This window comes from Eublepharis macularius, chromosome 10, assembly GCF_028583425.1.
Source record: "Eublepharis macularius isolate TG4126 chromosome 10, MPM_Emac_v1.0, whole genome shotgun sequence".
NCBI classification, from domain to species: domain Eukaryota; kingdom Metazoa; phylum Chordata; class Lepidosauria; order Squamata; family Eublepharidae; genus Eublepharis; species Eublepharis macularius.
The window spans coordinates 18,570,369-18,588,971 of NC_072799.1; the positions used below are offsets into that span (position 1 = coordinate 18,570,369).

The 18,603-nt window shown below is 43.9% G+C and overlaps 1 protein-coding gene across 1 annotated transcript in view; it reads left to right on the forward strand.

Moving 5' to 3' along the window:
- Positions 1–18,603, forward strand: part of PTPN13 (protein tyrosine phosphatase non-receptor type 13) — a 195,898-nt gene that overhangs the window by 146,717 nt on the left and 30,578 nt on the right. Inside the window, exons 22-30 of the mRNA XM_054989766.1 lie at positions 2,225–2,356; positions 3,534–3,991; positions 5,589–5,717; positions 10,115–10,208; positions 11,550–11,635; positions 12,620–12,782; positions 15,400–15,614; positions 16,826–16,924; positions 17,831–18,195. Coding sequence (XP_054845741.1) covers positions 2,225–2,356; positions 3,534–3,991; positions 5,589–5,717; positions 10,115–10,208; positions 11,550–11,635; positions 12,620–12,782; positions 15,400–15,614; positions 16,826–16,924; positions 17,831–18,195 — 1,741 coding nt within the window. The remainder of the gene's footprint in view (positions 1–2,224; positions 2,357–3,533; positions 3,992–5,588; positions 5,718–10,114; positions 10,209–11,549; positions 11,636–12,619; positions 12,783–15,399; positions 15,615–16,825; positions 16,925–17,830; positions 18,196–18,603) is intronic.

The window sequence follows — 18,603 nt, forward strand, 5'->3', positions numbered from 1 at the left end:
TTTCCGGATATGGTAGGAGTGCTTGCAAGTGGTAAAATACTGGAAAACAGTAGTAGCAAATATTTCACTGGCCATAGGATATATGATTGCATGCACACCAGAATTGTTGTTATTAAATAATGTTGTAGATATCCCGTTTTCACTTCAAGAGCTGGTCCCTATATGCAATAACAACTGCTCGTATCATCAGTGCCAGACATTGGAAGAAAAACTCCCTCCCAAGTAAAAAGGAGCGGTTAGAGAAATTATGAAATTTTGTATGATCAAATTGATGGCTTATTTAAAAAGAAAAACCTTTTAAAAGCATTGACGTCTGAAGGCAAATGATGAATCCGATGGATAACTGATTTCGATTTACATGAAATACTTGAAGGAAGTGATTAAGTTAACTATTTATACTTTGCTTGCCTTACTGGCTGATTCCGCACACGTTGGGTAATGCACTTTCAATGCACTTTATCAGTCGTTTGTGGTGGATTTTTTGTTCCGCACACGAAAAAATCCGTTACAAATGATCTATAAAGAGGATTGGAAGTGCATTATCCAACATGTGCGGAATTACTCACTGAATCTTGAGTTAATGTATTATATTTACAGTGTGCTTGTCACACTGAACCATTATTGAACTCTCTGTTGGATATGTTTTTCAGCGTGTAAAATAAAAAGGCAATTAAAAAAAAGAAAGCGGCAGAGGTTTCATAAGTCAGAGAGATACAAAATAAAACCAGTCAAGTGGGCCCCATCTTGCAGTTTGCGTTAAAGGATGGGTTTGAGTCCAAGATGTAAAAAAACATCCTAACTTGCCATTACCCAGGCTTGACCGCAAAGGAGTAACAGAAGCTTTTAAAGAGCTCGTTTCCCCAGTGCCAGGTCTCATGCCCAGATTCCGTCCCAAGGAGAGCTGGCGTGTCACTTGAAGAGCTCTGAAATAAGGAACACATTATGAGACTGGAAGAGAACAACATGTGTCAGAATGTTAGACTGTACCAACCTAGTAAATTAAAGTTGATTTTAATTTTTTTTGCAGCTGTGGTTCATCTTTTCCATGAGTAATTCTCTTAATACTCAGTAAGGAACAATTGCTGGAAATAAGGAACAGGTGGCAAGCTCACAGGACTAGGGACTGTAATAACATAACATTCCATTTATATACTGCCCTTCAGGACAATGTAACACCCACTCAGAGCGGTTTACAAAGTGTGTTATGATTATCCTCACGACAATCACCCTGTGAGGTGGGTGGGGCTGAGAGAGCTCCGAGAGAGCTGTGACTGACCCCAGGTCATCCAGGTGGCTTCAAGCGGAGGAGTGGGGAATCAAACTCAGTTCTCCAGATTAGAGTCCTGCCCCTCTTAACCACAACACCAAACTGGGTATGCTTAGTAGGGATGCCAAGTTTGAGGGCTTTTGCTTTGCATAGTCGCCGTCTATTGATGACCTATCCACACGTGGACTTGCCACATGAGGTTAGAGAGTGTGCGTGAACGTGTTGGTCTTCCTCCCCGTGATTGCTGAGTTGTTGCCATGCGCAGGACTCAGCGATCATGTGGATACAGGCGGCTTGTCTAGTGCTCTCATGCCTGCTCTTCCTCCCTGCACGGTTAGTCAGTGCACAGATGGGTTGTCTGTACAGGTCTAATGTCAAACTGTAAGATGGCCTAGAGAAGTTGAGGGGGGCCTTTCTTAGCCATCATATGTACAGTTCCCTGCCAGTGACATGAGGAACCCTTTGCAGAAAGTTCCAGTTCATTCCTCTTGCTATTCCAGATGGGCATTGTCCAAAAATCCAGGATGCATTCTGCTAGGAATTGGTACTGTGCAACTATTATTCATATTAGCAAAGCTTAGCTGTTTCCACACAGCTTACCTTCCCTCGGAATGATGTGGAACATCGCGCAAAAAAGGCAGAAGATCGCGTTTTCTCGCATGAGATTTGCGTGATGTCGTGCGAGAAAACGCGATCTTCCATGGTTTTTGTGCGATGTTCTGGGTCGCTCGAGAAAACGCGATCTTCCACGGTTTTTGCACAATGTTCTGGGTCATTCTGAGGGAAGGTAAGCCATGTGGAAATGGCCCTTATGTTGGGGAGGTTTCCACAAGCAACATGTTGAATTGTGGGAAACAGCACATCAGCCTTGCCTGGTGAATTTCTCTACAGCCTTTTAATAAAGGCTTGAATTACAAATGTTGGATTTCTCATCGTTGCGTCAATCTCTCTGCCTAGGTGATCGTCTGATATCGGTGAACAGCATGAGCTTGGAAGGAGTCAGCCATCACACTGTGCTCGAAATTATTGAGAGGGCTCCTAACGATGTGACCCTTGTGGTTTCCCAGCCTAAAGAGAGATCTACCAAAGGTGCTCCCACATTCTTGCGTTACAAAAAAAATCTTTTAGATAAATCACTGGTGAAGTCTGTAACTTTTTCTAAGCCAATAATCTGCAGTTCAGAATAGGTTTCTTTTTTCCCCTTTGATGCACTGTTGTATAAAAGTAGTTTATATGGCCATTTCAGTCTCAGTGAATTACTAGTACATCAGTATCAGTTTCATTTGTTGTGAGCCTCTGTCAGTCACGCTCTACAGACAAGTCAAAACACACAAAAGAATAATGCATTCTGTAAGGGATTGTTAATAATGGTGAAATTGTTAACAAGGGTGAAATTGTTAAAATTCTAGACCAGCTGCCTTGTCGAGCATGCCAAGATGCAAACATTTTCCCACCTTTAGGTTGGCTTAGAAGGCCCTTTTAGAGAGAAGGTTTTAGCAGGACTGGGCTAAGTATGTAAGTGACTCAGAAGGCTTGCAGTACTAATAAGTTCATATTCAGTTAGCATTGTTTTATAAGTTAAAAGATAAAAACACAAAAATTACTCTAAATTAGATAGGGAATTTGCTGTGAGGAAAAAAGGTTTGCCATTCTGGTCTGTTTCCTGTTCTGTTGGCGGGGGGGGGGGGGCATTATTTGCACCGTTGGGGAAATTAAATGTAAGTTTATCTGCTGGGCAAATAGTGGGGAGCTATTTCGTGTCAGGAAGAAGCCTGGCATGGCAGGGGGAGGATGAAGCTAGGGTTGCCAGACTCCAGGTGATGGCTGGAGATCTCCCAGAATTGCAACCGATCTCCAGGCCACAGAGATCAGTTCCCCTGGAGAAAATGGCTGTTTTGGAGGGTGGACTCTATGGCATTACACCTCATTGATGCCCCTCCCCTTCCCAAACTCCACTCTTTCCAAGCTCCTCCCCCAAAATCTCCAGGAATTTCCCAACCTGGACCTGCTAACCCTATGAAGCTGTGTTGTGGTCTCAATCCATATTGGATCCCAGCCTGTCTGGGAATTAGGTTCCCATCTGGTAACTCCTAGAACATGAGTTCTTGTGGGGGTCATGTGGACTTTGTAATATGTGGATTGGCCCTTAGTTTGGCAACTGGGCCTATAAATCCCCTCAGCCACCTAATCTTTCATAATTATCGTTTCAAGCACTGAACGGGCATTTGAAGGCACTTAAAAGTTGGTTATTTTCCTTTGTCCTTAGAATTATTGAGTCTCCTCAGTGGTACGAAAGAACGTTTAAAGGGGCCTTCATGGACACAGGACAATGAGGCGGAGTCATCTTCAGAGGAACACAGCAGGCCTCCCGGTCACCAGAGGCCCCCATCCGGGAGTCCGGACGGCCTTCGCTCAGGCAAACGGGATGGAAGCTTGAGCTCTCAAGATTCCAGAACGGAGAGCGCCAGCCTATCCCAAAGTCAGTCCAATGGTGTTTTTGGCAACCATGTCAACAACAGGGTACAGCAGGAGCTGCAACACTGCCACGACTCCCAGCTTGTCTTTTCCAGTTGCAATGAAAAAAACAGGCCCTCCTCTGAGACTAACCAGGCAAAAACAAAACAGGCTGGGATGGCGGAGACCGCTGAGTTTTCTGACCGAGGGGATTCTGACATGGATGAAGCAACTTACTCCAGCAGCCAGGAGCAGATGCCAGCTAGAAAGGCACAGTCCATTTCTATGTTGCATTTTTATTCTGAAATATGCCATTTATTCATTCGTTTTTATTCGTTTAGAAATTAAGACAGTGGAGGATAATGGATAGGATGGGGTCAGACCAGGGGTGCTTTTGTTTTCATAATTGCTTTATGCAATTTTGTCCTAACATTTTGGGTCCTGATTTTCCCCGAGTGAAACTCCTTACAAGCGTATCAGTATATGACCAAGGAAAGAACTGGTCAGGTGCCCAGGTTTTGCTTCTGAGAACTCATTTAAGCTTGCTTAATGACTAGTCTGAGATTTTTCCACCTGCCTGAACAAGTCACTTCATGTCACGTTTTCTCAGCATGGATGTGGATTATTCTAATAGGAGTTTTGCACAGCATGCTAAACATCTTAACAAATCACTTTCCCTTCTTGGAAGTGACAATGCTCTTGTTATATCTTGTGAGGAATTTGGTTCTCAAGCACCAGAATTGTTTATACAATTAAGTAGCCTTAATTGTCCCTGTTTCAGTCTCCGAGGCATTTTTAAAAATCTCTCTGAATTTACAAAATGGTGGATTCTGCTTGTACCATTGAGGGGCCTGTTCACTACAGTTCAGGGGCTGCTAGTGAGAAGGAAAAAAGGAAGCTGTTGCAATCAATCTAACCTATCAACCTTTGTGTGCAGATATGTAGAGGAAAGTGAACAGTTCACTTTGCCTGATACAAATCATCAGAATATCGGGGAATGTGATTATGGGTTGGAGCCAACCAGCTTTTCTGCTGGTGAAAATAGGTGCAGAGGTCTCCTTTCACCACCTGCAAAGTCTGTCTTGTCAATCATAGAACCAGCATGGACAAAAGCTATTCCGGGACAGGGATGTAGGAAAGAGGATAATTCAGAGAGGTGGAGCAAAAAAGTTGGCTGGATCGACCCAACTGTAACAGTTCTGCATTTGAGTACCATCAAGCCAAAGTTAAAACACAGTTTAAGTTCCATTTCCCCCACACACACACACTCACACCCACTGGGAGTGATGTAAGCATACGCTTAACTCTCCAATTGAAATCTGTAGGATTTTATCAAGTTTAACATTAGTGGATTTTAACTTTAGCAGCCAGAACTGGAGTTTCTCCCTCTTGCTTAAAAAAAAAATCATATCCATTCCCATCTCCAACCACATCCTGACCATGCCCACATATTTTGCCTGGGTCATGTGAGATTCCCATAGGCCATCAACCCACATGGCTTCTGCATCTCACTGAGATATTGCAGCAAACATTCTGTTGCATGGAATTATTAGCATATTGATACCTTCATTCTAGGAAGCAGTTGGTGCCTATATGTTGACTCACGTGGGCTCCAGGATTTATTTTAAGACACTGTTAACATTGTTCTAAATGCTATTTGCAGTGGGATAAATTTGCTTTATGTTTTGATACAGGTTTCTGCCTTCCTCTTTCAAAAATGTGTCCCTGTATTCATAGTCTTTTTCAAACCTTTGGCTATCCCCATAAATATGCAATATGATCCTAATCACTGGTTATGGCTCTAACTGGGTATTGTTCTTTTTTCTTCCCTCCTTTTTTATCTTGTGTGTTTCTTTTTCGTATCAAGGAGCCTTCTTCCATGAATTCGGCCAGCTTGATGAATTCTAAAAAATTTCCTGCGCTGCCTCTTAAACCAGGGGATATCTTTGAGGTCGAACTAGTCAAAAATGAGAACGGCTTGGGAATAAGTGTCACGGTACTGTTTGACAAGGTTTTTAGCTGTTTTCTCTTCTTCTCCACTCCAGATGACCTGTTAAAATGTCTGCTTTACAGGGTAGCAGTGGACCTTAAAGAGACACTGTCAAGTTACTTTTGCAGTTAATCTTTCAGCCTTTCCAAAAGCCCTCCATAAATCTGTGTGTAACTCAGGGCAGCTCTCATATTACAATTGCTGGGTGTTTCCTGGCTTTCGACCCCTGTGTACATGCATCTGGTAAAATTAATTGGGTCTTCAAACATAAATTTGATAGCCATACTTCCAAAGCACCTGGAGGAGATGGAATACCAATAGAGCTATTTCAAGCCACAGAAGTGGAGTCCATCAGAATCTTAACAAGAATATGTCAACAAATATGGAAAACAAAACAATGGCCCACCAGCTGGAAATGCTCTGTCTACATTCCAATCCCCAAAAAAGGGGACGCCAAGGAGTGCAGTAACTATCGGACAATTGACGGCACATAGGGTCGCCATAGGTCGGAAACAACTTGACGGCACATAACACACACACTTCCATGTGATTGCCAGAGGAATCACCAGATTTTGGGGGTGGGGGTTACAATGTGAATTGAAAGTCACTCTAAATCACAGATAAATTAGCATTGGATCGCAGCCCACATTGATAACTGCATTAAAAATGTTAGAAGATGCTTTTCCCTGTTTGTATTTAGAATCTTACTGGATGGCTCCTCCCTGTGGTAGGGCCTCCGAAATCAGTGAATTGAGGTCATTGCTGGCTTAATTCGCACCTAACACAAAAACTTTGGTTTATTTTAAGAATGGTTAGCTTGTGAAAACAAGATCCAGTTGCAGATGATTACTTACATACTGATCTTCCTCAACAAATGCTGGTTTCATCACCTTCACTGTGGTCAGATGAGTCTGTAGTTAGGGAACACATAAGGAGACCACCTGGAAACAAGCCAGAATGTCCATGTTTGTACATGTAATAAACTAGCTTTATATCCTGGTTTTACGGTCACTTACTAGCTATAATTGCCCTGACTTGGCTAGCCTGATCTCATCAGGTCTCAGAAGCTAAGCGGGGTCAGCCTTGGTTAGTAATTGGATGGGCGACCTCTAGCGAAGACCAGGGTTGCAGAGGCAGGCAATGGCAAACCACCTCTGTTAGTCTCTTGCCATGAAAACCCCACTGAGGTCACTGTAAATCAACTATGACTTGAGGGCACTGTCTGCCACCACCAGCAGCTATAATTAGTACAGCAGCCCCTGTTTACATACTTACACTGTCCTTAGTTTAATTAAACTGTGTGTTCAGATTCGATAGTTTCACATGGTTTATTTGCCCCACGCTGTTAGGAAGTGGTTTTTTTTCCTGCTTCCTCACAGCATTGCGGTGCATTCATGTACCTCCCAGGGTTTCCCTGGCTTTTTAAAAAATCTTTCTCCAACCTGCTTTGCTTTTGGGAAAAATGGCAGCAAAGCCTGGGTGGCTGCCATGTGGGTGGAAAATTTGGATTTTCCCAGTCCCGCCCATCCACACAGCAGACTTTTTTCTCATAGTATCCATTTCCTATCCCTTCTGCAGAGGGTTTTTCTTTTCTTTTTAAATTGGTGATTTAATAGCCTTATACCAAAATATGCATCAGGTTCTCCGAATTCACAGCTTTCTTAAAAAAAAAAAGACTGTTGCCCTTTTTGTTATAGAGATATATGAGGAAAAGCATATCCCTGCTACAAAACAGGCTAGAGACTTATCGTTTTAATGAAAGCTGGGAACTCAGAGAACTTGATGCACGATTTAGTGCAATAGTAATGTAAATATAATATAGTATGTAAATATGATACTATTAAATCACAGATTAAAAAATACCGGGGAAACCTGCGATGGGGAATCCCGGTTACCACTGCACTGTATTTACTGGTGCAGTAGCAACAGGGAAACTACACAAGCCCATCCCCATGTGGAAAATATCATTGAGTCTGCCCAAAAACAGCATCTGTTGAAAGTAAGATATTAGAACCCAAATCCCAATGGCATGAATTGTTTCTCAAGTGACTGCCCAACATAAAGACTTTCTAAAGGAAGAGCCATGTATGCCTCTGAGAAATCTGTTTCCTAAGGAGCTATGCAGTAATTTTAATGGGATGCTGAGCCCCTATACCATAACATATCTGTACTGCTTGTACTCTGTGATAAATATGGTAATCCATGTCTTTAGGAGGAATTCCTAAAAGAGGCAAGCATCAGTTTAGATTTCTTTTCTCCCTAATCATGTGAGCTCCCTCTGCTGGTTTCAAAGCAGAATGCCATCAAGTATTTATTTGTATGTTATCTATTTCTTTAAAGAGTCCAGTAGCACCTTTTAAGACTAACCAACTTTATTGTAGCATAAGCGTTCAAGAATCACAGCTCTCTTCATCAGATGCTGTGGTTCTCGACAGATTTTGCTGTGGTTCTCAAAAGCTTATGCTATAATAAAGTTGGTTAGTCTTAAAGTGCTACTGGATTCTACTATTTTGCAACTACAGACTAACACGGCTAACTCCTCTGGATCTATTTATTTAAAACATTTCTGAGCCACCTTTCCACCCAGATAAAGTCCCCAGAGCAGCAAACATTTAAGATTTCCAGACATCAGTTCAAAGGCACTTTACATATTTAAAGTGCCGCAGAGATAGGAAACAGAATAGCTGTATCTCTTCTTGCCCTATTTCCTCAGTTTTCCTCTTGCCCTGCCTGCTATTGCAAGCATTGTTTTAGTTTCCCTCCACATTCAGCTAGGCAGAAGGGCAGACAAAGGAGCTTGGAGCACAAATGGAGGGGGGAAAGCTATGTCTGTTTTGGCTCCCAGATCCTCAGCTCATTTAAAGTGAAATGTAGGATTTCTAGGTTACAGCCCAGCAACTGAGAGTCCATTTTGGTTTTTGTAAGTGTCTTAAATTGTAGGAAAATACAACCTGGCTTTATAAATAAGAACACTTGTATTCCTGGGCTGGAGCTACTTGGCAGTGTCACTTTAAAGACAAATTCCAAACATGGATATATGACGCAGTGTCCTTTGTGTTTATTGCTCTTTGCGTGGATGTCAGAATTTTCTGGAAGGGCATTTTTGGGTTTGCAATCCAAAGGTTATATAATACATTTCACAATTCTGAAAAGCTGATCCATCGGGCAGTACAAATGCTGGCAGCTAGAAAAGGTGGCTTGTCAAAGGCAGCGCCGTTGTATCCCCCACTGTATTTAGAATTTCATTCTTTTTCAAATGAATCATGAACGTGAGAATTTAGAAAATGCTTTCACTGTTTCCTGGTGACACATGCTATAGTTTTAGTGTGATTTGCATGCTTTACGTACGATTTCTGATTTGAAGTGGAAAGCAAAACAAATCAATATATTTCTTACCAACAGCAGCAGTAGCAGTTTCCAACTCTCAGTTTCCACAGTTCAAGATGGCAGGCGGGCTGCTGGTTTAAGAGCCCACAGCCTCCTGCCTGACCCCTCCTAGCTTTGGCATGAAGTTCCTGTCCAGTAGCCACTTCATGCCAAAACTGACCAGGTTTTTTTCTGCCAGCGATCCTCTGCCTTTATGAGCTGCAGTGCAGGAAAAAAATTCAACAACTGAACTTCTCTCATTGAGTTAGAGGGGGGAAATTGGCCTGCTTAATTTTTGCCTGTTGCACAACTGTTAATAGGCATCAGAACCTTGCCAGGAAAATAAAATGGCAGTGTCAACAGGGCTTCAAATGTTAAAAGAAAGCAGGGCTTTTTTTCAACGGGAACGTGGTGGAACGGAGTTCCGGCACCTCTTGAAAATGGTCACATGGCAGGTAGCCCCGCCCCCTGATCTCCATACAGAGGGGAGTTGAGATTGCCCTCCGTGCCGCTCGGCTGCGCAGAGGGCAATCTAAACTCCCCTCTGTCTGGAGATCAGGGGGCGGGGCCACCAGCCATGTGACCATTTTCTCTGAGGGCAACCCACTGAGTTCCACCACCTCTTTCCCCAGAAAAAAAGCCCTGAAAGAAAGCATCATCTAGCCAAGAGGATAAGAAGACTTTTAATTTCTTGCCTTCTGTTTTCTCTATGGTGAAGGTGCATGATGTCCCCAACAAGAGTAGGCATTAACACTCCCAGTGCTGTCCTCACAACTGGAACTGGGAGGATCTGCACTCCGTCCCCAGAAGTCTGAGATCTCATCTCTGCATTGGCTGCTCTTTGCATGGGTTTCTGGAATGCAGCTTTCAGAATGTTCTTGGATGGTTTTGCTTTTGGCTTCTGCTCTTATTCGCTGATGGCCTGCTTTGAATATTTGGTTGGGGGGGGGAGGGGTTCTATATAGCTTGGCTAGTATTCTGAATGTAAATGTCTGGTTTCTGTCTTATATCTGTGTTCTAAATTCATTTATCCACAGGGTGGTGTCAACACCAATGTGAGACATGGGGGCCTGTATGTGAAAGCTGTTATTCCTAAGGGAGCAGCTGAAGCTGATGGCCGGATTCAAAAAGGCATGTGTCCTTCTTCTTTTCACAGTAGAGTTTGGTGAGATTTTGTGCGATACCAGTTTTATGTAGTTAGGGTCAAATCTAGGGGTGATCTGGGGTATCCCTGAGCAGGATCACCCCACTTTTTTGTTTCACGCTTCGAAGCAGTTGGGGTGGAGAAGCTTCTTCCCTCAGCATTTTTGTCCTGTCTAAATCTACCGCTACCCATCCTTTTGGAGCTGCCATATGCCCACCTACCTGTTCCTTTCCCAAGGCAAATAGTGTCAGATGCACAGGATAGAGAGAGTCAGGGCTTTTTTTTCAGCGGGAACGTGGTGGAACGGAGTTCCGGAACCTCTTGAAAATGGTCACATGGCTGGAGGCCCCGCCCCCTGATCTCCAGACAGAGGGGAGTTGAGATTGCCCTCCGCACAGCCGAGCGGCGTGGAGGGCAATCTCAACTCCCCTCTGTCTGGAGATCAGGGGGCGGGGCCACCAGCCATGTGACCATTTTCTCCGAGGGCAACCCACTGAGTTCCACCACCTCTTTTCCCAGAAAAAAAGCCCTGGAGAGAGTGGTACAGAAAGAACTTCTTCTCCCTCTTCCAAAATACTGGAACTCAAAAGAAGCCGATGGGCAGTAGATTCAGGATAGACAAAAGGAAATACCACTTTGCACAACGAGTGATTAAAATATGGAATTCGCTGCCAGAGGATGTAGTGATGGCCACAGGCAGAAGAGACAGTTTTAAAAGGGGATTAAATAGATTCATGGAAGATAGGTCTATAAGTGGCTACTAGCCGTGGTGACCAAAGGGAAGCTCCACGTTCGCAGAGAGTAAACCTCTCAATACTAGTGCCAGGAGGCAACATGGGGGAAGGCCTTGGCCTCTATTGCCCTGTTGTTGGCCCTGCAGAGTAACTGGCTGGCCACTGTATGAAAAAGGGATGCCGGACTAGATGGGCCACTGGTCTGATCCAGCAGGGCTCCACTTAACGTTCTTATGCACTAAGGGGGGTGATTTACACGAATAAAATGCTGAAGGGGAAAGGAACCTCCATATTCAGAAGCAGTATATCTTCATGTCAGATACTGGCAAGAAACAACAGGGATGCTGTAACCATCAAGCCTGACTTGTGAGCTTTACGGGAGCATTTGGCTGGTCACTGTTGGTACCCTTGGAGTGATACAGTGTGATTTGTGTCTGTGTCTCCTCATCCCGCTTGAAAGTTTCTTCTGCACAAACTGTACTGAGGTGAATGGCTGCTTAACGAAACTTGTACAGGAGAAATTGATCGGTCATCTGCATATAGCTGTAATAGATATCCCCGTTTCCTTCTTAATCTTCTATTGTTGACTTGTAGGCGACCGAGTTCTCTCTGTCAATGGTGTTACTTTGGAAGGAGCTACCCATAAACAAGCCGTGGAAATCCTAAGGAATACTGGCCAGGTAGGAGGCGACGGCTGCTGCTCCTTCTTTCTTTGTGGCCACTTTTTGTCCCAGGAACCCTCAACCCCCATCATTCATCAACCTCAACGGGGGCAGAAGAGCCTTGGTTTCTCCCGCAGCAGTTGCAAAGGCAAACACTGCCCTAGTAAGCAAGACACTGTCCCGGTCAGCATACGTGATATCGGTATGTTCAGGGTTGGCATGCGTAGAGCAGAAAGAGAACCAAGCCCTTCTCATGATCAGGTGCATTGGTCCCACCTCCCACGACACATGTTTACCTCAAGTACACAGAGCACGCTGTGTATAAAAACTGCACATGTTTATGCAAACAGCACACCGTTTGAATATACGTATGCACTATGCTGACATTGAGAGGAGTGCATGTAGGTGAAGGGAAGACTGCTGTTCTTGGTCCCAAGTGGGTCCTGCCTCCTTTTATATAAGTTGGCTTATAGTCACAGGGTCTTTGAAGTAGACGGCAAGTGCTGTTGCTGTTTGCCACGGATGAGGAGAGGGAAGTGTGTGACATTTCTTCTTCCAAAAGTGTCCTGCAAGGTCTTCTTATAAGCTGCTTTTGAGCTGCCATTGGTAGGATAGGAGGCTGCTGTAGCATAGTGGTTAAGTGGTTGGATTGTGAATCAGCACTCTGCTGGTTCGAATCCTATTGCTGCCCTGAGCTCAGCAGGTGGCCTTGGGTGAGCCAGTCCTCCCAGCCCCGGCTCCCCAGTTGTATCATGGGGATAATAATAACACTGACTTGGTTCACTGTTCTGAGTGGGGCAATAATCTATCTAGAAGGGACAGTACACTTGTTGTCATCGTTGTCGTCGTCGTTGTTGTTACGTGGCTTTCCAGAACAGGCTCAAAAATTCATCCATTAAGGGAGAACTGTTTGAATAAGCCACATGAGTTAAACTTTTATTTTTGTGTCTAGGTGGTGTAATTGGCCTATGATTTTAATTCTAACTGTGTTTGTTTCTGCAGAAGGTTCACCTTGTGTTAGAAAAGGGGCAGCTAGCAGCCGCCAAAGTCCATGCCCCAGCAACATCACAGTGCACACCTCCAGGCCAGCCCGGTCAAAGTGTCACTCCGGAGAGACCAGTAAAGAAGACTTTAAGTGCCAGAGACTATAACTTTGTTACTGAGGGTGAGTTTTTGGTTGAATTACAAAGTGGGCTTGAACTTCCAAAGATTTCAAAGAATGCTCATGTTTCATCTCTAGACTGCCAAGCATTTTGGGTCAATAATGTTCTAGTGCTATATCAGACCCCTTGAATGGAATCCGTTCTTACTGTCATAGTTCTGTCCCACACTTCCTGTAAGGAAGTCAGGGTAGCATACCTTGTTCTTTCTTCTTGTCTGTCTAATTCTTACAACAACCCTGTGAGGTAGGTTAGGCTAAGAGAGAATGGCTGGCACAATGTCACCTTGGAATCCTTGATCCTAGTCCAACACTAAGCACTGCAACGTACTGGCTGTCCATCTGTGGTTTTTAATGCCTGCCTTTCTTGCTTGACTATTCTGTTTTTTCATCACTTCTTTCTCCCCCTTCCCTGATCGGAAGCCAAGAAAAAGAAAGCCCCACCAGTAAGATCCAGTAAGAGAAAAGAGAAGAGCAAGGTGAAATAGGAGAAGAGTTTATTGATCTTTTTAGAGCTTAATGCGTTTTACAAACGGCTTCACCAGGGGATCTAATAGAATAAAATTAAAAACAATTAAACAATGACATTCAAAAAATATTTAAAATCAAATTAGAAAGTCATTAAAAATCCTTCCAAATAACATCATGAGCATGGTATAGGGAACCATAGATTTAGTCTGTGATAGAAAGTTGTTATTAAATATAGAACACAAGAACAGTTCGTAAAAGCAAAGTATTTGGGTATGCATACTAGATCTTTGTATACAAAGTAAAGAGGAACACAGATTTAGGAAAAGTCCCTAATGAGGAGGCGTAGCTAGTATCATACCTTAACCAGAAACATTTCCAACTCTCACCTTGAGCAAATGGAAAAATTGTCTAGAGCTTGGTATAATTTATAGTCAGGTCAGATGTAGGCAGTCCAACTTCCATTTAACACATGAGGGGCCAACAATCTCAACCTCAGAATCCACTCCACCGACTTTTTCAATAATACCTTAACATTATGACCTGACGTTTCTGAATGGCCCAAAAGACAATATCTGTGGAAGTCTAATGATACTCAAGGAAATGAGAAACCAAAAGATGCTTCCATTCTTCTATGGGAAATATTGCTCTTACATTCTGAAATACAAAATTTTAAATATTTTGATTTCACCCCCCCTATATATAACTTTTGACATGGGCACCTAATGGCATATATCAATCCCTTGGAGTTAGAGGTTGTAAAATTTCTTAGTTCACACTGTTTTCTATCAACAAGATTTATAAATAATATTAATTCTCAATTTACAGTATGAATAGTTTCCACATTTAAAATGGCCCATAGGTGGATTCATACCTGGTAAGGTTTGTTGAATACGGATAGGTACAGAAATGTCACTGTGTACCAGTTGGTCCTTAACATCAGGGGGTCTTTTAAAACAAATAATTAGTTCGTGTTCATGCCCAGTGATGCCATCTAATACATTCCAGTATTTTTGCTCACAGTTTTCCTCCTTACTACATCCGCTGTTCCATGTGAGTTTTGTCCATGTAGGTCTTACCATCTCCAGCACAGACTTTTTGGTGGTCCTCCCTGTTTCACCAGTGGAAAAACTGGTTGGGTCCAACCCCACATACATGAAGTGGTTTGAACACTAAGAATGTTACGTATTATCCAAAGCTGGCTGGACATTTGAATATTTTGCATTGGATCCTGCAGATCTTTTAAGCTAACATTGGTGCCTTCCCTGATGCACGAGGATCCTCCTTGAAGAGCGAGGGAAAGGCACTCCTGTTGGCAGCACAGACCCATAGGATCCAACACCTTATTTGTGTGATTGCGCAACTTCCACATTTCACTGCCCAAGTAAGGCTTATTTCCTGGAATTCTGACTGCTATTCTCAGGTGGAACACTTCTCAGTTTTTCGTGAGAATCTTAAGAATATCCCATTGTCGCAGGTAACAGGGGTCATGTGAGGCTTGTCTACTATTGATATTTCCCTTCAGGGTCCTTTATCCCTTCTGTTGGTTCTCCCGTGACCCAGCCTTCTTGGTACCGATAGGGCTTCCCAGGGCTTTTTTTCTGGGGAAAGAGGTGGTGGAACTCAGTGGTCACATGGCTGGTGGCCCCGCCCCCTGATCTCCAGACAGAGGGGAGTTTAGATTGCCCTCCACACCGCCATATGGAGGGCAATCTCAACTCCCCTCTGTCTGGAGATCAGGGGGCGGAGCCACCAGCCATGTGACCATTTTCAAGAGGTTCCAGAACTCCGTTCCACCGCGTTCCAGCTGAAAAAAAGCCCTGGGGCTTCCATTTGCCTCCAATGTCTCTTAGTCAAATCCTAAAACTGATAAGGATCTCTGAAAATATAGGCTGCCAGAATTGGCATCCAGGCCTACTGGAAAATTCACTCTGAAGCCTGAGGCCTTAGAGTGAATTTTTTTGCAGTAGGCCCGGCTGCCAAACCTAGATACTACAGACCTAGTATCATGACACCCATTTTCAGACAGGCGGTAATCAGAATGTCTTGGCTTGTTGTGGAAGTGCCAGCCCTTTTGATACCCTAGCAGTGTGTGTGTGTGTGTGTGTGTGTGTGTGTGTGTGTGATTTGTAATTCTCTGATATTTCTTTTGCAGACAACACGTTTGAGGTGCAGCTAATGAAAAACAGTTCAGGCCTGGGCTTCAGTTTTTGCCGCGAAGACAGTGTTTCACCGGAACAGCCGGGTTCCAGCATAGTCAGGGTTAAAAAACTCTTTCCTGGGCAACCTGCAGCAGAAAGTGGGCAGATTGAGGTCGGGGATGTCATCCTCAAAGTGAATGGTGCTTCGTTGAAAGGACTGTCCCAACAGGTTAGTGCGCCTCTGCAGGTCCACCTCTGCAGTGAGGTGTGATGAAGCATTGGCCTTTGTTGGCAATTTTAGGAAGGGCAGCAGCCTCCAGGGAGCATTGCCAGGAGAGGCACATAACACACAATAGGTAGGGAGAATGGTAAGAGAGGAAGGTTTGGGGTAGGGTTGCCAGCTCCAAGTTGGCAAATTCCTGGAGATCTGGGGGGTGAAACCTGGAGAAAGTGGGGTTTGGGGAGGGAAAGGACCTTGGCATGGCATAATGCCATAGAGTCTTCCCCCAAAAGTAGCCATTTTCTCCAGGTGAACTGATCTCTGTGGCCTGGAGACCAGTTGTAATTCCAGGAGATCTCCAGCCACTACCTGGAGGCTGGTAACCCTGTTTGGGGGCAGTGGCCTTGGGTAGGACCACACATCTTTAAAGATAGCAAAGCAAGACACATATGCTCAATAGAGTTTCTGGAGCTCTTGCGAGATGCAAGAATTCAGGAAGATTTATTCGGCAGGCACAGCTTGCCCCACTGTTATTGAGACATGCTGGGACAACAGAGGGAGTGAAACATTAAATACTCTGGCTCCTAGGTAGGGAACCAAGATCAAGAAAATCCAAACTATGGCATTCCCCATTACTATGTACGGATGTGAAAGTTGGACAGTGCAGAAAGCTGACAGAAAGAAAATGGATTCATTTGAAATGTGGTACTGGAGGAGAGTTTTGTGGATACCATGGACAGCCAAAAAGACAAATAAGTGGGTACTAGATCAAATCAGGCCTGAATTCTCCTTAGAAGCTAAAATGACAAAACTAAAACTATTGTACTTTGGTCACATCATGAGAAGACAAGGTTCTCTGGAAAAGTCAATAATGCTAGGAAAAGCGGAAGGCAGTAAGAAAAGAGGAAGACCCAAAATGAGATGGCTTGATTCAATAAAGGAAGCCACGGCCTCCAGTTTGCAGGATGTGAGTAGGTCTGTTAATGACAGGACATTTTGGAGGTCTCTCATTCATAGGCTCGCCATAGGTCAGAGGCGACTTGGCAGCACATAACACACAATAGGTAGGGAGAATGGTAAGAGAGGAGGGTTTGGGGGCAGTGGCCTTGGGTAGGACCTCTTATTGTGTCTGGCTTCATACGTGTGTGTTAGAATAAGTTGCCCTGATGAATTCATGCACATAAACTCTGTGCTTTGTTTTAATTACCTTCTGCCTGCAGGAAGTCATCTCAGCCCTCAGGGGAACATCTCCTGAAGTTACCCTTCTCCTCTGTAGGCCTCTCCCTGGAATACTACCAGAAATTGATCCTTCTTTATTGGTAAGGCCTTTAATGAAACGGTACGTGTTTAGGAAGACTTAAGAAACATCTTCATTTCCAAACTGTTATAAGTAGAGGGCTTGCTCATAGGATTTCTTTTCTTGGACATTTTAAAGTCATTAAATTAAGGATCATTCCTCCTTCCAATCCAAATCCAAGCCCAGCAATTGTTTTCATTTCCTGTGGTTTATATGATTTGTGAATAATTTGTTTGTTTAAACAATTGCCCGCCGAGTGGAGGACTTACGCACTAGTAGAAATCAGGCTGGGTGTGTGAGGATGCACATGCGCAAAAAAGCCAATTGTGCTGTACTGCATGGTTAGGAAGAGGGAATACAGTGAAGCAACTTGCTGAACAGATACAAATGGGGTGGCAAATCAAACCGATCATTAGAAAAGCAGCTCCCTGTTCACAGCTGATGAATGTGAGCTGAACTAGCAGGTGTTTGCATATCCCTATGCAGATCTTGAGCTGGTTTACAACAGGTACCTTTTTTTATAGGAATGTCTGTGGGAAGCTTTGTGTACTTCATAGCCATGAGCTGGATGTGAATTGGGCACAGCTGCAAACAATCAATGCCATCTGCCGGCTTTAGTGTAAGACTCAAAAGCAAGGCAGTAATGGGGATAGCAGACAGAGTATTGTCCTAGGACTGACAAGACCCAAGTGCATAGTCTAGTTCAGCCGTGAAGCTTGGTGAGGTTGGACCAATCACTCTCTCTCTCTCTGCCTAATCTGCTTCACAGGGTTGTTTGAAGATAAAATGGAGGAGAGGAAAACTGTTTTAATTGCTCTGAGCCCCTTAGAGGAAGGATGGGATAAAAACAGAACAGATAGATGTACTTTGCTTCCTAAAATTACCTTCAGTATAATTTGTTCCTCTGAATCTTTTTTGTTTGGTACAGACACCAATCCATTCCCCTCCCCAGATTTTCCCAGACATTGGTAAAGGTAACTCCCAGCTCTTGAATGGAGGGCACGAAGACAGTTCAGATGAAAATGAAGCCACCGACCAAGGCAAGAAGCGAATCAAGTCCCCATCTAGGAGAGATAGCTACAGCGATAGCAGTGGGAGTGGAGGAGAAGAGCTTGTGGCAAACGCAGCCCGGATTGCAAGCCCAAGGTGGAGCTCTGCCCGTTACCAGACGCCAAGCAAATCAGCAGCTCGGGCACATAGCCCTTACGAGACTCCCTGTAGTAAAGAGGAGGCAATTCGCACCATATATTACTCCTCTCATGAGTTGTCCAGGAAACTAGAAGCTGAGGAAGGGTAGGTTTCCTGTGCATGCATGGGTAATAATAATCTCACCTGCGTTGACATACTTTTTAGGTTTATTGCCCTTGGGAAAGAATGTGAAGCATAATCCCTACAGATACGTCTTGCAAGGTCCAGATACCCAGGAACTTTTCAGAAGGCTGCAAATATCGTTTGTCTTCTGAAGGCCTTTTTATCAATGGACTAAGATTTTTAGAATGTTGAGGATGGCTTGTTTATGCCAGCGGGATGGATTTTATTAGCTCTTTGAATTGATTGCTTTGATTAATTTAATTTTGTGACTCTAATTAGCAAACATAGTGTGTGACTTCAGGCCAGATTTAACGCAACAGGGCAGCTGTGTTTGTGGAGCCTCAGAGCACAGAGAAGTTATGGAGGGAAAGGGTTCACCTCTCTTCAACT